This window comes from Acomys minous, assembly GCF_964271855.1.
Source record: "Acomys minous genome assembly, chromosome: 5".
NCBI classification, from domain to species: domain Eukaryota; kingdom Metazoa; phylum Chordata; class Mammalia; order Rodentia; family Muridae; genus Acomys; species Acomys minous.
This window is the reverse complement of record NC_140494.1, coordinates 32,643,015-32,668,389: the sequence shown is the minus strand read 5'-3', so window position 1 is coordinate 32,668,389 and position 25,375 is coordinate 32,643,015. Positions and strand designations below refer to the sequence as shown.

General features: G+C 43.4%; 1 protein-coding gene across 6 annotated transcripts in view; it reads right to left on the bottom strand.

The window, feature by feature from the left end:
• The window catches only part of AHRR (aryl hydrocarbon receptor repressor), a 69,222-nt gene that overhangs the window by 5,751 nt on the left and 38,096 nt on the right, over positions 1–25,375 (bottom strand). For 5 of the 6 annotated variants that reach the window (XM_084783018.1, XM_084783020.1, XM_084783022.1 and 2 more), the window contains 4 exons: positions 15,131–15,220; positions 9,901–10,030; positions 8,139–8,272; positions 1,909–2,105 (listed from right to left, as the gene is read on the bottom strand). In XM_084783018.1, the coding sequence (XP_084639144.1) occupies positions 1,909–2,105; positions 8,139–8,272; positions 9,901–10,030; positions 15,131–15,220 (551 nt within the window). The remainder of the gene's footprint in view (positions 1–1,908; positions 2,106–8,138; positions 8,273–9,900; positions 10,031–15,130; positions 15,221–25,375) is intronic. The other variant, XM_084783019.1, reaches the window with a different exon arrangement.

Here is a 25,375-nt window from a genome sequence, read left to right as displayed (position 1 = left end):
CCACCCCCCCACCCCACACACAGTACAGTCTCCATGAGGGCAGTTAAATGCCTTGTCAGGCCATTTCTGGAGGCAGTGACCATCCTCCTGGTATCCCCCGTTTTAACCCGAGGATGTCATGCCCCAAGTGTGCTGGGGCAGTGCCTCTAACGAGCCTTCCTGATCCATGGGCTACTCTGTGCTCTCCCTTGGGTCACTGGCTTAAAGGGAAGGGATTCTGTTTGCCAGATCCCCCTCTTTCATCCTTTGTGGTCTCCACCGCCGCAGCGAAGGCTGAGTGACCAATCTATGGATTAGCCCTAGCCCATGGCCTTGGCCCCTCCCCTGCACTCTTCCAGCAACCAAGGCCAGAAAAGATCTCACAGCGCCTTTATGAGAGGAGCACCATGGTTCAGGTTAGGAATAGGGTCAGGGTTACAGCTGAAACTCCTGGTTCAATTTTAAATAGATGGAGATCCCATCTCAGCGTTTACTGTTTATCCCAAGCCTTGCGGTCTTGACTAATGCAACCCCAGCCCGAGGTTCTTAGTGTGCTCTGGAGAGGGAAGATGGGCAGCCTGGTCTGTTTTAGTCACTGAAGGACAAACAAGCAACTAGGACTTATTTTTGTTTTGTTTTGTTTTGTTTTGTTTTGTTTTGTTTTACTACTACTATTATAGTGGAACAGGAGAAAGTGTTATCCACAATCTATGTGGGAAATTGTTGTGTAGCAGTTTCCTCCAAGATGAAAACCTTCCATCTCAGAGGGAAACTCCTTAAGACATAGGATGTAAAAGGAATATTTAATGGCAGGATTTTTACAGGGAAATGAAACAAGATGTTCTAAGGGGAGGTAAACATTCCATTCTTCAGGAAAAATCATTAAGGCAGGAAATAAGTAACTCAAAATACCTTCAGAAAGCCCTTAAAACTGAATAGATTCACTAGGCATCTCTCAAGAATAAACCATGCAGTAAAAAATGCTGAGAGCCTTACAATACAAGCTGCCTAGAAGACCCTCATTTAAGCTGAACTTCTTAGAAAAGGCTCAGACCAACTTAGCCACCAGGAAAGGCCACTCTCCAACTTACTAAGCTGCCAGAAGGCTGTTGCAGTGTGTTCCAGATTTCCAGCTTTTGTGAGATGTCACTCATGCTGGGTTGGGCTTTAGTGATGCATCTGTCTGAGTCACTTCTGCTCCTGTTAGTAGCCCCTCACTCATATTCTTATAAATAACCCTAATAAAACTCATTGGTCCACCAAGTTGGACCTTGTGGTATCCATACTTTGGCCTGTCATCAGTTCACTATCTCAGATGAGTAGACATTTGTTCATGTCGCTCCAGGAATAGTGTCACACAACAAAAATCAAATTCAGAACTGAGGCATCACTGTTTCCCAATTCCCTCTGATCTCATACTTTCATGTCACTATACTAAGGAGAAAATAACTTTATATGCATAGCATTTTAAGTCACTCCTAGAAATGGCCCAGGAAACTAGGTGTGTTTTCTACTCCTGAGAAATCAGAGAAAATGCCACAGGACTGGCCAGATGAGGGACTGGAAAGTTGTCACAGTCCTGACACTAACTTCAGATGTGCCCACTAGACATCTATCTGTGTTGTGGCCAATATCAACTAACTGAGGAGGGGTCAGGACCTATAGAGGTAACAGGCCATTTTGCCTCTCTCTGGGGGCTGAGCCTGGAGGTTAAAGGAAGCTTCAGAGCAATGGTGTGTGGAAGTAAAGTCTGCACCAATTTTAAAAAGATACCTTTCCCTAATAATTGTCAGGTACATTGTGTAATGGTTTTAAAAAAACACCAAACTTCATGTTTATTATTTTCTGGGGAAAAGTAAATAGAAATTAAAACATGTAGGGCATTTTGCTGTCATAATCCAATGTCATGATGTGACAATTCGTGCTCACCTTGAGTCCATCGCAACCACAATGTCTGCCCTGTGCTTTGCCCGCAAGAAGGCACTTTTCATTTTCATCTCGGCCACAGAAGGCAGGACTGGCACCACGATGCAGAACAACGAGAGCCGAGGGGGCAGTGCTGTTCCTGATGGTGCCTTCTTCTTCTGTCCAAACAGGAACTTCAGTTTTCCTTGGAACTGCATAGTCTGGTGTTTTAAAGACAGAAAGACACTCTGTTCACACAGCTGACTCAAGTATGTGAAGATAACTTTGTAGCAAAACCATCAAAACAGGTCTCATCCTGAAACTATAGGAAACCCCTGCCTCCATTATGTTAGTGGAGCTCAACCTCCCGGGGATCAAAGTGTACTCCTTCTTCTCAGAACCTCAGGAAACCTTCTCCAAAACGGACTATATAATGGGTCACAAAGCAAACCTCAACAGATACAAGAAAATTGTAATAACCTCTTGTATCTTATCAGACCACCATGGATTAAACAACAGAAACAACAGGAAGCCTACAAACTTATGGAAACTGAACAACTCTCGACTCCATGACCAATGGGTCAAGGAAGAAGTAAATAAAGGAATTAGAGACTTCCTAGAATTCAATGAAAATGAATGCACAACCTACCCAAACTCAGGGGCCACAGTGAAAGCAGTGCCAAGAGGAAAGTTCATAACACTAAGTGCTTTCCATAAAGAAATTGGAGAGATTTCATACTAGCAACTTAAAAGCACACCAGAAAGCTCTAGAACAAAAAGTAGTCAATACACCCAAGAGGAGTAGACAGGAGGAAATAATAAACCTCAGGGCTTAAATCAATAAATTACAAAGAGAACAGTACAAAGAGTCAATGAAATCAAAAGCTGTTTCTTTGAAAAAAAATCAACAAGATACACAAACCCTAGCTAAAAGGCAGAGAGACAATATCCAAATTAACAAAATCAGAAATGGAAAGGGTGACATAAAAACAGACAGCGAGGAAATCCAAAGAATCATTAGGTCTTAATTCAAAAGCCTGTAATCCACAAAATTGGAAAATCTGAATGAAATGGATGATATTTTAGAGATACCATTTGCCAAAATTAAATTAAGATCAGGAAAACAATTTAAATAATCCCATAAACCCCTAAGGAAATAAAAGCAGTCATTAAAAGTCTTACAACCACCCCCCCCCAAAAAAACCCTGGGCCAGATGGTTTCAGTATGGAACTCTACCAATACTCCTCAAACTATTCTGCAAAATAGAAACAAAAGGAACATTGCCAAACTCATGCTATGAGGCCACAGTCACCCTGATACCTAGACCACACAGAGATTCAACAAAGAAAAAGAATTTAAGGCCAATCTCCCTTATGCACATTGATAATAAGATACTTGCAAACCAAGTCCAAGAACACATCAAAAATATCATCCATCACATCAAGTAGGCTTCATCTCAGGAATGCAGGGATGGTTCAACATACAAAAGTTCATCAATGTAATCTATCTTATAAACAAACTGAAAGAAAAAAAATACAAGATGTTGGAAAAGCCTTTGACAAAATTCAACACCCCTTCATGTTAAAAGTCTTGGAGAGATCAGGGATTCAAGGCACATACCTAAACACATTAGAGGTGATATACAGAAAGCAAATTAAATGGAGAAAAACTTAAAGCAATTCCACTAAAACCAAGGCTACCTACTCTCTCCATATCTATTCAATATAGTATTTGAAGTTCTAGCTAGAGCAGTCAAACTATTAAAGGAGATCAAGGGGATACAAATTTAAAGGGAAGACATCAAAGTATTGCCATTCACAGATGACATAATAGTAGACATAAGTGACCATCAAAATTATACCAGAGAACTCCTACAGCTGATCACCTTCAGCAAAGTGGCTGGATATACAATTAACTCCAAATCAGTTGCCTTCCTTTATACAAATGATAAATGGGCTGAGAAAGAAATTAGGGAAACAACACCCTTCACAATAGCCACAAATAATATAAAGTATCAAGGTCTAACTCTAACCAAGCAAGTGAAAGACTTGTATGACAAGAACTTCAAGCCTCTGAAAAAAGCAATTGAAGAAAATATCAGAAGATGGAAAGATCTCCCTGCTCATGGATCAGTAGGGTTAGCATAGAAGAAATGGCCATCTTACCAAAAGCAATCTACAGATTCAATGCAATTCCCATCAAAATTCCAATACAATTCTTTATAGATCTTGAAAGAGCAATCCACAACTTCATATGGAAAAATTAAAAATCAGGATGGCTAAAACAATCCTGTACAATAGAATAACTGGAGAGTTAATGTCATCCCTGATTTCAGGCTGTACTACAGAGCAATATTAATAAAAACTGCCCTTTATTGGGAGAGAGAGAGAGAGAGAGAGAGAGAGAGAGAGAGAGAGAGAGAGAGAAGTGAGTTGATCAATGGAATTGAATTGATGACCCAGAAATAAACCCACGCACCTATGAACACTTGATTTTTGACAAAGAGGCCAAAACCATACAATGGAAAAAAGAAGAAAGAAAGCATCTTCAACAAATGGTGCTGGTCTAACTGGATGTCTACATGTAGAAGAATGCAAATAGATCCATATTTATCACCATGTACAAAACACAAGTGGATCAAATATCTTAACACAAAACCAGATACACTAAATCTATTAGAAGACAAAGTGAGGAAGAGCCTTGAACTCATTAGTACAGGATACAACTTATTGACAAAACACCAACAGGTCAGGCACTAAAATCAACAATTAATAAATGGGACCCAACAAAACTGAAAAGCTTCTTTAAAGCAACGGTCATTGTCAATAGGACACAATGGCAGCCTACAGAATGGGAAAAGATCTTTACCAACCCTACATCTGACAGAGGGCTAATATCCAAAATTTATAAAGAACTAAATAAATTAAACAGGAACAAACCAAATAACCCAATTAAAAGTAGGGTACAGAGATAAACAGAGAATTCTAAACAGAGGAATCTCTAATGGCTGAGAAGCACCTAAAGAAATGTTCAATGTCCTTAGTCATCAGGGAAATGCAAATCAAAACAACTCTGAGATTCTATCTTACACTTGTCAGAATGGCTAAGATAAAATACTCAAAGGACAGCACATGCTGGCAAGGATATGGAGAAAGGGGAACACTCCTTCATCACTCATGGCAAACTTGTACAAACACTTAGAAATCATTTTGGCAGTTTCTCGGAAAATTAGGAATAGCTTTACCTCAAGACCCAACTATACTACTCCTGGGCATATACCTAAAAGATGCTCCAGCATACCACAAGGATACTTGCTCAACTATGTTTATAGCAACTTTATTCATAATAGCCAGAAACTGGATACAACCTAGATGTCCCTCAACTGAAGAATGGATAAAGAAACATACACAATGGAAGACTATTCAGCTATTAAAAACAAGGACATCATGAAATTTGCAGACAAATGGATGAAAAAACTGGAAAGTATCATCCAGAGTAAAGCAACCCAGACTCAGAAAGACATGCATGGTCTTATAAGTGGATATTAGCCATAAATACAGGATAACCATGCTACAATCTACAGACCCAAAGAAGCCAAGTATACAAGGAGGACCCAAGGGAGGATACTTAAATCTCACTCAGAAGGAAAAATAAAATAGACATTGGAGGTGAATGGATGGAGGAAATTGGATGTTAGAGGGGGTGAGGAGGAGAAAGAGATTGCAGGGGGAGAGATGGCTGGGAGAGACAATGGAAATTGGTGTTGCAGTGGGAGACATCTCTGGAACTAGCTGGAGTTCTGGAACAAGAGGAGCCTCCCGGAAATCTATGGGGGCAACCCTAGTTGAAACTTCTAGCAGGAGGGATATGGAACCTGATGTTGCTACCTCCTGTAGCCCAGTGGGACTTCCAGTGGAGGGATGGAGACACCAACCCACCCATAAAACCCAACTCAAAATTTGTCCTGCCTACAAAGATGTACAGGGATAAAGAGGAGCAGAGATTGAAAGAATGACCAATAAATGACTGGCCCAACTTGAGACCCACCCATAGGAGAGAGCCAACCCTTGACACTATTAATGATACTCTGCTATGCTTGTAGACAGGAATCTAGCATAGCTGTCTTCTGAGAGGCTTCATCTAGCAGCGATGGAAACAAAAGCAAAGACCCACAGCCGAACAATAGGCTGAGCTCATGTAGCCTGTGGAAGAGTAGGAGGAAGGATTGAGGGAGCTGGAGGTGTCAAGGACACCACAAGAAGACCTACTGGGTAAACTAACCTGGGCCCATTGGGGGCTCACAGAGACTGAACCGCCAGCCAAAGCCATGCATGGGCTGGACCTAGGTCCCCTACACATATATAGCAGATGTGCAGCTTGGTCATCATGTGGGTCCCCTAACAATTGGGTCAGGGGCTGTCTCTGACCGTTGCCTGCCTTTGGATCCCTTTCCCCTAGCTGGGCTGCCTTGTACAACTGTCCTTTGTGGGAGAAGATGAGCTTAGTACTGCTGGAACTTGATGAGCCAGGGCAAGTTGATACCCATAGGGAGGTCTCTGAATTCAAGGTCAGCCTGAAATAGCGCAAGTTTTATGTAAAGACAAGTTTAGGTCCAGGTGCAGTGGTACATGCCTTTAATCCTAGCACTCAGGAGACAGAGGCATGCAGATCTCTGAGTTCTAGTCAGTTCTGTTTAAGCAGTTCAGATGAGTCAGTGAGTTGAGAGACAGTGCAGTGGAGTTGAGTTCATGGCAGTTCAGTTCGTGGAATTCAGAGGCAGTTTTACCAGGAGAGTTTTACAGAGACAGGTTGAAGAGAGAACAAGCCAGACACAGGTGAAGACAGAATGAGCCAGAGAATGAGAAGGAGCCAGAAGATTAGACATATTGCTGGAGTTAGTTTGAGGCCAAGTAGAGCAATTCAGTCAGAAGCTGAGAGAAGTCAGATTGAATCAGTCAACTTGGGGAGGAGTTTGAGCCAGCCAGCAAAGTTGAACCAGCCAGCCAGAGTTCAGAAAGAGATAGAAAGGGTGAGCTTACTTAGCAGTAAGTCTCAGAGCCTGAAATAATTTTAAGCCTAGATTAGATTGTATGGAGGCACGAAGCTTCCAGTACTAGGCCTAGGTTAGCAGACATAGTAGCCTGTAAGACAACAATTAATCGGGCAAATAAAAGTTACTATTACAGTCCTGGGTCCACAAATCAGTCTAGGAAGCTGAGCCCAAGTCCCAGGAGGATAACCTCCTCTTCTTTTCATGTGGAGGTGGAAGAGGAAATAATCAAATGTAAAAAGTGGAAACCCAGGGCTGGAAAGATGGTTCAGCATTAAGAGCACATATTGCTCTTTCAGAGGACCTGGATTCAATTCCCAGGACCCACGTGGGTTCAAAACCATCTGTAACTCCAATTCCAGTGGATTTGATGCCCTCTTCTGATCTCCATAGGCACGAAGCATGCACATGGCACATACATATATGCAGGAAAAACACGATTGCATAAAAAAAAATATAAAAACCCAATAATAAAAATAAAGACAAATTATTACATTCTAAAAAGTGGTAGAAACCTAAGCGTTGTGAGGAAAAAGGGCTGCAACCACAACCTTAGGTAAGAGACTGTGGACTCAGCTGTGCCATGGCACACATGTGGAGATCGGAAGACAGGTTCTAAGAGTCGGCTCCTCCTTTCCACTCCATGGATCCTAAAGATCAAACTCAGGTGGGCAGGTTTGACAGAAGGCACATTTACCCATTGGGCAATCTCATTAGCCTTATTTTTAATCTTCATATTACTTTGTTTATTTAGAGACAGGGTCTTACACACACACTCCCAAGCTGGCCTTGGATAACTGAACTTCTGATCCTCCTAGTTCCACCTTCCAAGTGCTGGAATTTTAAGTGTGAGCTGCCCATACAGTTGATGTGGTCCTGGGGGTCCAACCCCGGGCTTTGGGTATGCTGGGGAAGTACTCTACTAGTTTACTACACCTCCAGCCCTAGAAAAGACTGTTTAAAATGTGTTTTAAATACATGTACAACTAAACTTAGATTGAAAATTGTTGTCAATTTTTTAAATATTTCATCTGCCTTTCTTACAATTACCCTCCCTACCCACCTACCTACCAGTGAGTGCCAGGAAGCTTCACCCCTGCCAGCTCACTTGCTTGGAGCCCCAACATCGTGTTCACTATGTTCCCATGCTTTCTTCACCACAGTAGAAAGCACCCCATGTGTCCCTGGCATCCACCCACTCACCAGAAAGCCAGAGGTGCTGTCGAGCAGGCAGCGAACACGACAGATGAAACAGCGTGTTAGGAAGGCCGAGTACTCTGAAGGCAATCCCTTGCCCCCTTGTTGGGCCCCAAGCAGCTTCCCCAGGATGGTGTTGTCTGCCAAGATAATGCAAATAATGTAAATTAAAATGTGGTGATTAGGCTTGGAAACAACAGACTAGAGATATAACTATATGGGAGAATGTGTAACTGGCTGTAACAACGCTGTGGCTGTTGCAACTCTGTCTAGAATGCACATCTCTCCATGGGTCTCCAAGCTTTGCCATCCTCGTGTCTCCAAGTACTTTGGTGGATTTTGCTTTCATTGGCCTTGCCCTTATTGACACTGATTTTAAGCACTACTGCCTGTGTGACTAAAGCTCAATTACTTATATCATTTGGGCTGTAGAAATGAGATGACATATAGGCGTTGGATGTTAAAGTTATATGGACATTTTTCTTTGAAGTATTTAAATTTTCTGTAGGAAACCACCATCTGAATGAACTCTTGGATGAAGTCCAGGACCCACATGCATTTGTCTCCAAGCCCACTGTTACCTGCTACTCATGGGAACAGTCTATGCCCAGCCCATCAACTGGGTATCAGTAGGGGACAATGCATTTGTTGGCGGGTGATTTACAGAGCCATAGTGCACAAAGAATTACTATTTCCATGGAATGTTTTTTGTTTTGTTTTGTTGTTTTTGTTTTGTTTTGTTTTGTTTTTTAGTTCAATGTAATTTAGTCCAAAGAAGCTGCCTGGTAGATAAGAAGCGTGAAGAGGTTTTTGAAACAAGTCACAATCTCTTCGGCTCTTAGACAGTGTTGAAAATACCAAATATGGCAGAGCCTAGAATCTGGGTCTTGAGTATCCCCTAAAGCCCCATGGCCCCAGCCAATGGTGATGGAACCTGGGAGAGATGCTAGAGCTTTAGGGGCACGTCCTTGAGAGGTCTTAGGGGACCCTGTTACAATTTAAAGTGGCGTGCTCAGGGTCACAGGACAACAGGTGGGGTTGTGATTATTAATCTTCTCTATAACATCCCAGGAAAGAGACCTCTGGGCAGGTCTGTGAGGGAGTTCCTAGGCTGGGTCCATTGTGGTGGGAAGGTCTACCTGGAATGCGATGTCACTATTCCATGACCTAGGCTGAGTGAAAAGGGGCAGCAGCATCCATCTCTGTTTCCTAACAGCACACACAGTGTGACCACCTGCCTCATGTGCCTGCTGCTGTGCCTTCTCTGTTATGACGGGGTTTAACTCCCAACAGTGTACAGAAATAAGCCCTTCCTTCCTTAGGCTGATTTTTGTTAAGTATTTTGTATTTTGTTGCAGCAGCAGCTACAGTAACTAATATGGACCCAAGTCCCTTCTTCTCCCTCTCTGAGTTAGATGTCAGATAAGGATTTACCTCACTAGAAACTCCTACCATAATGTGCTGCCCCTCACTAAAAGCATAAAACCAAAGGATCCACAGTTAACCTACTGAAGCCTCCCAAACTATGAGCCAAAGAAATCATTCTCTCTCTATGGGCTGAGTATCTCAAGTATCTGCCATAGTGAAAAGCAGGATGGAGTGGAGCGAGCATGATGGTGCGACGGCCCTCAGTAGTCACACAGAGCCTGGGATGGACTAACTGCTGTCTGGAGGAGTGTGGAGAGGAGGGCTCAAGATAAAGTAGAAAACTGAAGGAAATTCCATGTGAATAGAGGGGGAAGGGTGGATGCCACTGAAGCTGGCGCACCTGTGTCAGCACGTGGGGACTGCCCAAACACCACCTGGGAAGGGTCCATGGCCCAGTGTAGCTGTCTGCAGAAGTCCTGTCGGTCATCCACATGGATGTAGTCATAAATGTTTTGGTGCATTACATCTGTCTGAAATACAGAAGCAGTTGCTTTAGCTTCATCCTGAACTTACATGTTCTGGTGATTACGAACCACAAGAGCCCCACCCACACCAACCGTTCAAAAGCAAGTCACATATGTAAAGAGAAAGCTTTGAGAAAAAGACAGACTTTTCCTCTTGAGGCATCAACAGCCCTCCCTGGAGGGATGCACCTCCATGGTCATGTCACCTCCATGGCATCTTCGCTCTGTGGCTCCCAGGATCTGGCCTGCATGTGCAGTATAATTATGTCCTCAGAGCCACGGGCACTAAGGCTGAGGTGTCCTCTTTCCTAAATCAACTTTGGTACTTCATGACAATTGTGTCATATACTTCAACCTACCCAGGTCAAGGATGCACCAAGGACCCTCCAGAGCATGGCTTCTCTCTGGTTGTCATTCCTCTAACCTCTTTAAAGAAAATCAGAATTGAGAGGAAGCCAAAGTTTTCAGGCACTGGAGCCCTGTTGTAGCTGTCTGGTGGACAGAGCAAAAAGTTTGGCCTGCAAAGACTGACAATCAGTTTTAACTATGCCATGTACAGAGATAACCCATGAACCTGGAGAGGTCTCCTATGACCCTTACCTTACCATTCTTATAAGGAAAAATCTGGCTTATTCTTTGCACTGGGAACCCAGCCTCCTAAGTATTGTCAGGGCTGGCAGCATTCCTTTCCAAACGAATGGTTATAATAAGCAGAATACTCTTTTCTCAGATCTGGAAACGTCCCTTAGTAACCAAGACCTTAGAAAAATGTTACATTTTAAAGAATGTAACTAGAAACCTCACCCAGAGTTCATGAGCTCCTTCATGTTTCCCCCAATCTTTACCAATTCCTGTAACTTTGTGGGTAAGGCCTGTGGCACCCCAGATATTAAATAAGACACTCTCCACAAGGTTGTAGAAGTATGTGGCTATAAAACGCACTGATTCAGTGGCAGGCACCATCAATCTAGAGGGAATATTTCACAAAGGAATGTTCAGATACAGCCCACAGAGGCAGAGAGTGGGTCAGGAACGTCTGATGTCCTGTTAGTGATGTCAGGGTGAGGGCTCTGGAGCAATTGTGGGGCAGAGGCACAGGGATCTCTTTATGGCAGGAGTGCACATACTAGCTTATTTGCTTGCCTGTTTTTTTTTTCTTAAGAGAGGCTCTCAATATGCAAGCCAGGCTCATCTCTAACTCATGATCCTCTTGCCTCCAGACCCTGTGGTACTAGGATTACAGGTTTGGCCGTCAAAATCTCAGCCACCCTAGTACAACTTTGACACTAAAGCATAGCCCAGAAGTTGGCTTGAGCTAAGAAAGTCAGTATTTCAAGAAGTATGATGCTGAAGCCTCTTTGTACACCAGTAAATTATGATTCGTGCCATACACACAGGTTGGATCACATAACAAAGGAATACTGGATTCTTCTGGCTCTATCTTGCATCCCAGTAGCACAACTGTACAACTAGTCCTTGTGTGGCAGCATCATCTTCAGGCGGTGACATTTTACAACGTAGCCACTTGTTCACCCTATCTTTGCCCTTGCATCTCTAGAAATCTCTGTCATCCCCATGATATTTACTTAGGCACGGTACAAAACAGGAGATGAGGTGGCCTTCCCTGGCTTGGGTGACTGCAGGAGTGGATGTTTTCATAGGTCCAGGCCACTTGTCTCTGAGCAGAGGTGTTTGTGGGTTTGCCTGACTTGTGCTATCCCTTCTGTGCTTACAGGTCTGAGAAACCTGTTTCTTGGCATCCGGTAGCCCCCTCCTCTCCTGACACTATCAATGGAGATTCCAGAACCGGAGCGCCATTGTTCACAAGGAGTGTCTCTGCTTTCACTGTAATCCCATTAACTGTGCAGTTTGATGTGAGGAGGACTGACATTCTCACGACTGTAACAAGTCGTCTGAGCATGGTGTATCTTACCATATATTTGGAGCAGCCTTAATTTAATTAAAAAGCCCTGTTTTTTTTAAATGAATACTATTATTTTCTGTGTGAGTGTTCTGTAAGTCATTGAGTGCATTCATCCTTCAAAGTTGGTGTTTTTGTTGTTGTTTTTACTATGTTGCAGACTACTTTTTTTCTATGTGGTTCTAACTAGAGGAACTTCTGACCGAGGCACAGTGGACATCCATGGTTCCTAGAGTAAGGATGCAGGCAGATGCTGTAGCATACACTTTCTTTTTACCTGTAGCTTTGTAGAACCACAAGAGAGTGTGGTTTCCAGAGTCGACTGGCCCCTCAAAAATCTCATCTCTCATCTTACGTGCCTTGGTCAGTGAAGGGTGTATCCATGTTAACGTAAGCTGTGGGCCTGCAGTCAGCCAGAGCAAAGGGCAGACAAGACAGTGAAAGACACAGCAAAGCCAAAAGGGAGAGCCAAGCCAAGCCATATATTTCCATGACAATTAGAAGAAAACATGAAATATTTTTAGGTTGAAGAAACAGATTCCTGTTTTAATAACTAGCGCCACAGGTGTGATGGCCCCTTGTCCTTCAAAGTTTCCTAGAGCGTGTGCCGCCAAGAGAAGCCAAGAGAAGTGTTGAGGGAAAAAATATGAGAAGGGGTGAAGGGTACACAGAAACTAGAAACTGCTGCCGCCGAGAGAAGCAGTCTTCACTTCAGCTTCAAGACACTATCCATGCATGCAGTACAACACAAAGACATGCCTATTTTTTTTACAATCTGTATGTCTGACTACTTTAGTTTTGCCCTCTTGGGCAAAGCATGTGTGCATCTACTAAGTGGACATGAGTCAATGTCCCTGCTCAGGACACTGCTCACTTGGGGGCAGCTGCCACGGGTCACTGAGAGGGATGATACCACCAATCGTCTCCCATGACCAAGGGCAGGTGTCACAGTACCTCTGTAGTTTGGAGGGACTCTGGCTTTCAGCTCGGGTGACAGGAAACTGTGAGGTGGCTATAAGAAATTGCCATATTATTTCAGTTCGGGGAAACTATTAAAATTATTTTTTTCTTGAAAGTTAGATAAAGCGATAATTATATCAGATGAACTTTAGTTTTGACAACATGTCAGGAACCCACGCTCAGATCTTGCCTTCCACTGTCTTTGCCTCTGGTCAGCTTTGGTTTTTAATTATTCTATGATTTGGCTTGCTGCTCCACGTTGCCATTCATTCGTTAACTGCAGCTCGTGGAGCTTCTAGTTGGCTTGAGGAAGCTTGAGACAGGAGACTGCCTCCTTCTTGAGGTGCCAGGAGCCTGAGGTGCCTCGGTGTCAGATCAGAACTGCACAGAACCCTTTTTTGTGATGGATGCCTGGTCTGACCCCTTCGTGAACTCTCTATGCTTCCCTGTGTCATGAGATTCTAATTCTCAGCCTTATAGTAATTCCCAAGATGGGCCCCTTGAGTGCCTGCTGCCTCTCCACTGCAGTCAGGGCCCTTTTGACGCTCTGTTACTGTAACGGCTAACTTCAGGCACTGTTTTGAATTTCAATACTTTCTTATGCCACATGGCATAAATTCTTTGTATTAAACAATGAGGTGGCCAGGTGTCATGGGCCTGAAGGTTGAGTTGAATTGTATAGGCAAGGCCCAGGACCCTGGAAGACATTGCAGTGACATGCATGACCAGGTCCACATGGACAGATGGATGGATGGACAATGAAAAGATGGATGGGGCAGATAGTTGATTTGAATCAGCAGTGAGGGCCAAGCTGAGACGAAGCCCTGAGGATAGTTGATAGTTCTTTGTTAGTCTCCAGATGCACCACCAGGTAGTCAGATTACAGGTGAATGGAGGGCCGTCGCCTTTACATTGGATGTCCTTTTTATGGAGACCAAATGTATCCGTTACTTTTTTTGTTGCCATGATAGAACACCATGGCCAAAAGTGACATATGAAAGAATTAATTTATTTCGGCTTACAGTTTCAGAGGGATAAAAATAATCCCAACCCTAGCTCTAAGAGTCCCTCATGGCCAGGAGGCATGGCAGCAAGCAGTAGGCATAGCAACAGGAGCAAGAAGCTGATGGATAGCATCCTCAACCAAAAACATGACTCAAAGAGAATCAAAGTAGAAGTGAAGTGAGGCTTAAACTCTAAAAGTTGCCCCTAGTGACATACTTCCTCCAGCAAGGTTATACCTCCCATATCTTCCCTAACAGCCCTCCAAGTAGGTACCAGATCTATAAATGATATTTATCATTTAAACACTGCGTCAGGCGAGGCTGTGGTATCCTTGTCTGGTGTGTTCAATAAGGTGTTGTGTCTAGGCTTTCTGATAATGGCTTTTATACACCCATGTGTTCATATGCTCCTAGTGTATTGTGATATTTATAGGTAGTACATTTTTACATTTAATAATAAGTCATTTATCAGTTAATGCCTTATACAGGGCTGGCTAAGCGGTGATGTCTACATGCACAGTGAGAAGCACAGATATCCTGCCTTTGCATTTGCACCCAAAAATTGAGCCAAATGCTGCTTGTAAAATGAAGTCATTTAGGGAAAGGCACAGCCTGAAAGGTGCTATTTTCATACAATATAAAGTAGTTTAGATCAGGGCACAGCCTCGTCTCCACAGTAATGCAGATCTGGTTTCTGGTTTCTGGTCTCACTTGAGCTGGTTTCCTATTGAGGTTTTTTTCTTCCTGAGCTCAAAACAGGAAAGGCTTCCTTATTTCTTTCTGTGCCTTGGGTAGAAGGCCTTTTTGTACCTGTTTGTTGATAAGTCTTGTATTTAAGGTACCTGGGCCCTAGCCCTTTGCCTCATGGGCTAAATATAACCAGGGTTGGCCAAGCAATTGTTCCAATGGAAAATTTGCAAAATTGAAAAGGGTATTTATGGGAGAAATTATGTCTTGGAACACACTAAATATGTGGAGTTTAAGACATGGAGTTATCAAATGAGATGGTGCTCTGAATATGAGAGGCTGAGAGTTGACTCTTAGCCCACTCAGGGTCACCTAGCCCCACCATGCTCCACCTAAGCTGATGTGCTGTCCTAGGCAAAGCTGGGTCATGTGATATAAAAAGCTTTATGTTAGACAGTCTTAAGCTTGGAAGACAATACACATTTACAAAGGTAATGGAACCCAACATTTAATATACCAAAAGGCTTCATTTACCTGATGGAAGCCCAGATAGTCCACAATTGTTGCTGATGCATAAAAGATCATCCCTTCTGCACTCACCACCAGGGCAAAGCCATTGAGAGACTAAGAGAGAAAAACAAGTATAATTGAGTTGGGCTCATTAGTTCTGTAGAAATTCCCTGACATTTTTCCTGTTTTGCATGACCTCTAGAAATGCCCTCATCAGCTTTCTGTCACCTTTTTGTAACACATCCCCATTAACAGGAGACAGAGGAAGCTGGCTATGCTTCATGAGGCTGAAGACTTGGATCTTTCTGCAAAGGATACAGCACGCCCGTTTAATGAAATATGGCAGCATCAGATGGACATAATCAGACATCAACACAAGAAGCAGCAAAGTGGGGCCTTTCGCTTCATTGTCCAGCGTTTTGTATACTATTTTGGAATTTTTTTTCAGCTTTTTAAAGAGTTTGTGTGTGTATTCTCTTCTAATGTTGGTGTCTAGTGGAAAAAAATAAATACCAAATCTGGTCTCTTCTCCATCATCTTGACTTACTTCTTTAGGACAAGAGCAATGTATTTCTTGAAATTCAGGTTTACCTTAGAAATCATCCAACTTGGGCACATTTGGGAAGATGATAGGAGCAAGGGCTATATTTTAATGCATATATGAGTCTCATCTATTTTAAACATTAACCTCTTACAGGATATGTACATTTTAGATGCTTTCTTTCATTCTGTGGTCTCTCTCTTCAATTTATTGACTGTTTCCTTTACCACAGAGGATTTTAGATTGATACAATCCTGTTTCTGTATTTCCATTGATTTGTTGATAGACACAGTGGAGTGAGGGTCCATTTGACACTTTGCTCCTCCTGCAATCCAGTGGGATAAAAGGTTTATAAACTTGTAGTGAGGCTTGAATGTCACTTTGTTGCCTCAACAGCTGGCAGGCTTTTTACAAAGGGGCATCTAGTACTTTTGACCCACATCTCATGTGCCCTGGCTTCAAGTGCTTTGCCTGGGAAAATCCCAGAGTTTTTGTTCTGCCTACATTTGATTTCCATGGGGAATATGTCCAAGTCTGGCAACCCCTGCATCCCTCCACTTACTGCCCAGCAGGGTCTGGGCACAGTTAGGGTGGGTGAGACCAGAGCTGAGGCCGTGGAAGGGTGGAAAGCTGATGCCAGCATGGTTAGGGTGACTTGGTAAGCTCAGCCTAGGCCAGTGATCAGTTCCCAGGGCGGTCATCTCTCTCTGGCCTATGCCTTAGGGGCAGATCAGTGAGAGTCACATCACTACAGTGTGCACTGTTGGCTGTTTTCCATCACTTAATCCATAGGCTGCTGCAAGCCCCTATCCAGACAGAGATGGGAGTACTATCAGGGTGCACTGGGCCGTGACCAGTGAATAAGACATCATCACTGCGTGAGAACTTAGATTGTTATGTGAGGACAAAATCAACAGGGCAGTAAGTAGGTGAAATATGGGAGGGCGTGCCCTCAACTCTACTATGATGTCTATTCCAGGCAGCAGTCATGGTGTTGGGCATCCCTTCTTTCTCAGGTGAGTGGCAGGCACACGGCAGGCCAAGCCAGAGCAGATGTCCTTAGTAAAATTGAGCTCACTGGGCAAAGATGGCTCAGCTGTGCTTCCCAGGGCCTGCAGCAGCTTTTCCCAGCTCAGTTCTTGCCACGTACTCATGATGTCCTTCTAATAATAGTTCAAAGACCAAAGAAATTTTCAAGACTTGAGTATATAAAATGTCTTCTTTAAAAAGATTTTATGAGATTAGTCACAAGCAAAAACAATCTTAATTTTAACTCACAAGGCAGAATTTTTTTTAAAGACTATAAAATGCTGTTTGTGGGATCATATGGATTCAATATCAGATTGACTTTCTGGTCCAGAATTGTCATGCCAAATTCTTTTACACATGTGGAACCATCTTTCAAATATGCATCATGAATGTTTTTTTTTTCTTTTCTTTCTCTTCTCATTCCTACAAGTTTTTTTAAAAAAGCAAAACAAAACAAAAAACCCACGGTACATGGAAAATGAGATCACTTTTCCAAGTTGGAAAAAAAAAAAGGATTTAGCCCTAAGGTTAAAGACTACATTTTTTTTTAAGGAGAAAAAAATTCATCTATGTTTAATTACCAAAAATCACAACATGAAACACCTGCCACTAAGAACAGGCAAGGGATGGTGACCTGATGGCCCCTCATCTCTGCCCTGGCACTCCTCCCGCCCTCTGCACACAGGGAGGCCAGAACTTTGAGAAGTTGTACTTCCTTTGGCGAACCCTGGCTATCTTGATTTCTTCCAGTCCCATGGCAGGAAAATAGCCAGCAAGTACTTCAAAGATTATTTTTGTCAAGGTCATAACAGAGGAAAAAAGAAAAAAAAAAAAAGAGGGAAGAGGGAACAATTCTCAACAGCTCCTCTCGTCTCTCCCCCTTGGCATTAGGGGAAGTTGGAGCAAGTCCGTCCCCCTGGGAGTTGCTGCCATGGTTACTGCACAGCAACAGGCCCTAGTCACGCGAGCAGCACCGGGCAGACATTGGGGCAGCTGGCTGGGCTTCCTGGAGCCAGATCACTCGCAGGGGCTGTGGCATGGAACTTGCGTGCGTGCAAGCACTGTTCTAGCCGGGGGAGTGGAATAAATGGCTGTTTATAGATCCCACAAATAGTAAACTCAGCCTTGAGTTTCTTCCATGAAGCAGCTAGAGCACTTGAAAGCAGTTCCTGAGAGACCATGCTAACTGTAGCTGCCGGGGCAACAAGTGTGGACAGCCCTGGGAGAGCCACATTCGCACTGCCAACTCTCTCAGCAATCCCTTGTGTTCCATTCTACTGGTAGAAAGGCTTATAGTTAACCTACAGCAGGTTAGAAACTGAGCGAGCAGTGTGCCCATCTCAGGCTGGGCATGGTTAGGGGTAAATGCTGGACAGTGAGGGTGAATGGTATAGAATCCTAGGGATCAAAAACCAACAGAGAGGTGAGGACCAGCCCTAGAAATATGAACCAACCTCCGGGTTAGGGATGAAAGCCACGTGTCCTAATCAACACTGAATGTGCGGCCCACTAGCGTGTGAGACAGGATAAGATATGGCCCCAACTGAAGGGAACTGCTCTGAGGCAGGCATCCCTGGGATCAACTGTTTCTCTAGGGTGAACTTCCCATCCATATCCATGCACAGGCTAGCCACAGGGCCAGGTTGTTCCTCCTTGGTGAAAACACTACCTTCATATACATAATACACACACACACACACACACACACACACACACACACACACACACACATATATTTGAATTTCTGAAAGGAAAGTACTTCAAAGGCATTTGGGAACAATAGACCCAGTAATTACAACTTGGTAATAAAACATGGCCTTCTGTGTCAGAAAAGTCCAAAAGGAGGCCGGAAGCTCTGGACTAGGAGATGAAGCTAGCGTATTCTGCATCCTGTTTGTTAAGGATGCCAAGAATGAAGGAGGAGACATCCACCCCAAAGTGCAGAGCTCAACCACATTCAAACATGGGCTTTAGATGCCTGATCCTGTTCACTTCATTCTCCACCATTTCAATAGCCAGGGAAAGAGAAGAATAGATCCTCTCCACCCAGTGGCCCCCAAAGCGCCACCTTCACTGGCCCAGCCATTGGAAGATAAGCTGTAATCTTGGCCCTCGGCCTCAAGCATGGCTCTCCCAGGCCCCGCAGGCCTGCCCCATCCTCCTGGTTCATTTCCCACTGTGGTCCCTTCTTCTGTACCCTGGAGTCCCTGGATGTTGGCTGTGAGCCTCTTGGATTTTACACCTTCTCTTTGTAGCTATGTCCTCCTAACTATGTACCAAGAAGCCAAGGCAGGAGAAAGGGATTCTTGTCCTTCTGGTTCTCTCTCATAGCCTCACCCCTCAGTCCTGAGTGGCCAGTACACGGCCACTCACATGAAACGCGAGTCAGATATCAGTTCAGCCCACGTGGCCCAGGGAAGACATCCTAATTGGGAAGGTGAGTTCTTGAAGTCTTTTTTTTTTTTTTTTTTTGAAGAACAACTCCCAAATAGTTTGTCACCAACTTACTACACTTGGAGTGCTGGGGGTACTTGGATTCCAAAAAAAATCCTCTTTTCAGGAGTCTGAAGGGTCTGTGGTAGCTTTTCTAATAGTTAAAAAAAAAACACACACACACAGTAGTGTAGGCCAGAGAGCTTCTGCCTGTCACATAGCTGTGGGTCCCTGCCATATAAGGTTATCCCACAGCTGTCTTTGTACCACGTTGTGAGGGCAGCTAAAACCTGGCAGAGGTCTCCCTGTGCTTCAGAGCTGGGTGTGCTCCTTTCAGGTAACTTGTGTGGTTCCCTTCATCGGGAGCATGTGATTCGGTGGATCTTTCTGTTTGCAAGCCACTTACAACCAGAGGACTTTTACTACCTCCTTCGAGGACTCGTGGCAGCCTTGGGCTCGGGATACAAAGTCACTGACCCAGAAAGTTTCCCAGGCTGCTGTTTATTCATGCCAACCTCCTTCATTCCATTGGACACACACACACAAAGATTTAGCATGCACCTTCGCTTCAGTCACACTGGGGAAGCTGGGTACCCATAAAGGCCAAGGGGGCCCAGACACTTGAGGTTGTCTGGAGTTGGAGTGTGCGAGGCACTAGCATACATTGGTAATTTGACAGTGAACAGCCTGGGAATGGTTATGTTCCTGCCCCTCGCCAGGGGCTTTGGAACCATCCCTGACTGGCAGGATCTGTTCACAGGCACGAGATTCAGAGACGGGGAAGCTGATACGACAGAGCTACCTCCCAGACACATATTATACCAACACCCCACAGAGGGGACTCCTGCAGAGAAGGGCTCCTTTACAAGCCCCTCTCACTCAGGAAGCTGGATGCACTGACTACACTTTGCTCCACCTCTCCAGCAGACTAGAGCTGGCCAATGTTCCCAGGCCTAGGACCCTGTCCGGTATCCCAGGAGCACAAGCAAAGAAAAATATGAGATATATATGAATCAAGCTAAGGAAGATAAGGAAGACATTAGCAAAGGAAAACAAGAAGTGATAGGATTAAGGAAAAATGAAAATATTAGGTATAAAATGTGATGTTGAACACAGTGGGCATGAACTTGGTGTGAATATATGCCCATGTGCATAGGGCAGGACAACTGTACAAAAGCAGAAATGCTAAGTGACTAGGATAGTGAGTCCTTGAATAATGCCAATTCCTAAAAATAAAACAAGGAACAGGGAATAAAGGCATATAAGTTCCAGAATTGAAGCTGACAGAGGAGATAAGGCAAAAGATACATCATAGCGAAATTTAAGGATGCCAAAGGCAAACTTTCAAAGAGCAAGATCACCAAGATGGAGGACTCAGACCACTAGGCACTTCAAACAGAAGAATATACTGTGAAAATTGAGGGGAAAGATCTCACACCTTAAATCCTGTATCTACCCAAAGGGCTACCCAAATGCAATACATAACAACTGGCTTGCTTTGTGACTCTGGAAGATTTGATATCAAGACCCACAGTGGTAACACCCTGAAGAATCCTTCTGAAGAGAGGCAGATCTGGGCAACAGGGAGAGATAAGGGGATGACCAAAGGTTCTGGTTGGCTTCCCAGTGATCCTGTCAAGACAGAGAGAGAAGACAGCAACAAAGACAAGAACCTATGGTCTACAGGAAATCAATGTAAGTCCCAGGACAGAGTCAGTAAGTCTAGGGGCTTTCAGAGGGTACCCTAGAGAGCTCCTACAGAAAGCTTGGCAAGCACAACAGAACACAGACCACACATGAAGGCTGGCTCAGTCGACTGGAGACAGCACAGATGTCTACAGAGAACTAGACTTCTCTAGTTGAATGTAGAGAGAAGCAACTACAGATAGGACAACATAAACCAGCCCAACAAATAAGAACCAACTTCAGTATAGTCACCCCTAAGAGCAAAGCTCATTTTGGGAAGAGGGGCAGAAAGTGAAGTGAGGAGTCAAAATAAACCTGAGGCATAATTTTACCATCTGACAGACTGAGCCAAAGGCCAAATGTACAAGACCTTAAAAGATAAATGGAGCCCAAAGTCTCCAAAAATATGAGCGATCGCCACTGAGATGGACTTCACAGTTTCCTGCCCTGCAGAGAATGGCGCTGCGCTCCTTTCATGTCCTTGTTCTCTCTGGCTCATTATGTGAACACATAACAGGCAGCGGTGACTCCTTCAGCCCCAGTCAGTCACTGCATCACTGAGATGCCAGGTTTGCCCAATACCAACCACAACACACTTCCTTCCTGGCTTCCCAAATGTCCTCAGTACACTTGTAGAACAACACAGACTTCCCAGAAGAACCCGACCTGGCAGACTCAGAACCCTTCAGTGCCCTGGGCAACCTCTCTGTCTGGAGTTAGCAAAATGCCTGTTCACTTCATTTTCTAATCACTTATCCTTTCACTAATTGTGCTAAGTTTGGGTGTGTCCATTCAAGAATCAAGTTAAGTTTAACCCCACTTTGTGGTGTTGAGGAGGGACCAAGTGTGGCTAATAGGGTGATGGGCCATGAAATCTTGTACCTCAGTGGTGGATCAATCTTCCACCCTCCAATAACGCCTTGACCCTCCTCAGATATCTACACAGTTTCCGCCAGCAAGAAGGCTCTTGCCAGATTCAGTTTCTTAACCCTGCACCTCCCAACCTACAGAACTGTGAGCTATGTTAGCATTATTCCCATAGACCACGTGGTCTATGAGGTTCAGTTACAACCAGAGAGAATGGAAAAAGACATCCCCATACATTTCAAGTTGGATCAACTTTGTGGCAGACATCCTGTCTATTCCATTTTTATTTATTTATTTATTTATTTATTTATATATTGGCGCCTCTATCTCCTAGGTGTGCCGCATATTGACAACCTCAAGGTCTCTGCCTCTGGCAAGACACTGGAATCTAGGTCCCATACCTGCCTCTTCTGCACCTGGATCTAACAGTGAAATCCTCTGGTGAATTTCTGAACAACATCACGGAAAAAGTAACCTAAGTGCAGACTGTCTGGAAATGCCCTTCTTCCCTGAGAGAGAGGGTAATATCATGTGTTTCCCCTCTAGTCTCTTGGTACCTTGACTTCATCATAAGACCATTGCACTATACCATACGGCAATGATGAAGAAACAAGTCTAAAAGAAATATTGCCTTTCTATTTAGGACCAGGAAAACAAGGAGGCAGCCAACAGAAGGACCTTGCAGAGGAGGCTGCAGGAGATAGGAACTTTCAGCTTCTGTATATGAACTGTACTAACCCAGGTCACTCCCAAGCTATATGTGAGGCACATGGGAAAACAGAGGGATGATTGAGAGACAGATGTGGCAGGGACCATCTTAGGACCCATATGTTGCTGTGGGAGGTAGATCCATGTAGTACAAATCCAAACAGCTGACCAAACCTGGATGTGGTGCTCACAAAGGACCTGGATGTGCTGATGGTTGCTAATACAAACTATATTTAAAAAACAAATACTCAGCATTTCCTCAAGAGTCTCATGGACCCATAGTCTCACAGCATATGCAACACATCCAGGATACAGGCTGATCAGATTGCATCAAACACGTTCTTTCTACTCAATATGTACTAAATACACTAAGAACTAGAATTTGGTACTTAAAGGCAATAAAATAATAATTTTCAAATGCTAAAAGTGGTATAATTGTCAGATAAATATCCTGAAACAGAAACTATCACTATACTACACATGACAAAGGTGAACACTAGGAGAGGCATCCTGAATCAAGTGAGAATTTTGAAACTGAGAAAATATAGAACATAACTATTTCACTGAAAGAGCTTAACAGCATATGTAGTTGACAGAGAAGAGAATTAATAAAGCTAAGGACAATTGAAAGAGAAGATATCAGGAAAAACAAATGTACAGATTAGATTCTCAGGGACCTATGGAACAATATTAAAAAAAGATTAATAACCTGTATAGCTATTTCAACTGAATCTCTGAAATAGACGACAGAGAAATAATATCATACAAAAAACAAACTCAAGTAATTTGCAGGTAAATGGATGTAATTAGAATAGATCATACTGAGTGAGCTACTCCTGACCCAGAGAGACAAACATTAAATTTTCTCTCTTATCTGTGGCTCTTAGCTTCAGATCTTCAGATATGAATACACAACCCAGAGGAACTGAAAACCATGAAATTAAATAAGAACTATAGTTGTGTGGAGCAACAAAGAGGGGAATAGCGGGATACATGTGATTTGAAAGGAGAGAGGAGAAGAACAGGGGGAGGAGACTTGTAAGTAGGGAAGTGAGAGGAGGGTAAATATTGAGAAAGGATGAAGGAGCTAAAATAACAGTAAGGGTGTCAGAAAAAGTCATAAGGGAATCATATGTCTACCTAAAATTGTATGTTATATACATATAAGTCTGCTTATGCATAAAAATTTTTATTTAAATGAAAATTTTCTATCTAAGCTGACAATGCTCCCCCAAAGAGCCATAGACTAACAAAAACCCTAACACCAGGTATCTTGGTTAGGGTTACTATTGCTGTTGTGAAACTTGGAGAGTTGTTTCACTCAAGTTCCACATAACAGTTCATTATCAAAGGCAGTGAGGTCAGGAACTCAGGCAAGCCAGGCACCTGCAGGCAGGGGCTGATGTAGAAGCTGGTGGCTTACTGCCATGCTCATCATAAGTTGCTCAGCCTGCTTTCTCTTAGAACCCAGGGCCACTAGCCCAGGGATGGCGTGAGCCACAATGGGTTGGGCCTTTCTCCATAAATCAATAATTAAGAAAATGCCCCCACAGGCCTGCCTACAACAGATTTTATGGAGGCATTTTTAAAATTGAGGTTCCTTCCTCTCAGATGACTTTAGCTTGTGTCAAGTTGACATAAAGCTATCCAGCACACCAGGCATGTGAAGTCCTCTTTTGAGTTGTTGGTGAGGGTTGTCCAATAAACTCTGCAAACATTATAGGTTATTGCCCTTAGTTGCCTCCCAGAGGCTAAAGCTAAGCCCCTATTTCTGAAGGCACCATGTACTTTGGAGACTCGGATCTGGTTCTGACCTGAAGGCTTCCTCCATGTGGACTAGTTTTCACGGTTCCAGGAGGTTCCATACAAGTTTCCCAGGGAAGAAAGCAATCAAGAGTCCTACCTACCTAGCTGTGCCATCTATGAACTAAATCAATGGCCAGCATGGCACTAGTGGCATGGATACATACCTTTGTGGTAACCAACGGTTCCCTAAAGGCTTGTTCAACAAGAGGGAAATCTTGCCTGGTACTTGCAACTACCTGGAATTAATGAAGTCCTGGGCCTTACAGGAAAACATACAACTGCAAATTTATTAAGCCAGTATAATTCTTAACTACATCCTAAATATTTATCTTTATACCCACAGATAAGTGTAGCTCTCACCCTTCAAGAAACCTCTCCTTGCAACAAGTGGATATGAATACAGAAAGCCACAACCAATCAAAATGAAGGAAAAAAAGTGATCATTTGCTGCCTAGCCCCAACTGATGGACCTACAACACAACTCCTGCACCTAGGGTTCATTGAATACTGTGGGAGAGGGGAGCAGAAGGACCGGACTGTGAGAGCCAGGGAACAGGAAGTTTGCTGTGAGGTTGCATCGCCTAGAATGTAAGAGAAGCTGCACCCATGAAGTCTTGTCAACATGGCTCCCTGAACACGACTGGAACAAGAGCAACACCAATAGACATGCTAACGTGGAAGGGAGAAATCCCATGAGACCTCAACCCTAGGCAAAGAACTGTAGGCAACTAATGAGTGCTCAGAGTGGAAGAAATAATCTTCTCCAGGCAAGATTGATTGATATCATATGACTCACCCCAAAATCATATTTATACCAATAAAATGTGTACTGGGCATATTGTTTTGTATATTTAGGAATATCTATCTATCAATCTACCACCTATCACCTATTTATCTATTTATCTGTGGAATAACAAAGAAACAGAGGCCAGGAATTTGAGAGATTCAGGAGACAGATACATAGAAAAGGTTGAACGGGGAAAGGGGGTTAATAATGTAATTATATTTTAATTTCAAAAATAGTTTAAAGGGCTAATGCTAATCCTTTGTAAAGTGGACCCAGCAATATCTAAGTGTGATTTATGCTGGTAATATAATACAAAGTTGGTCCAACAGTTGAAAACCAATATAGTTCAAAGTATCAACAGAGTAAAGACAAAAAAAGCATGATCAGTTTAATAAATACAGAAAATCACTTT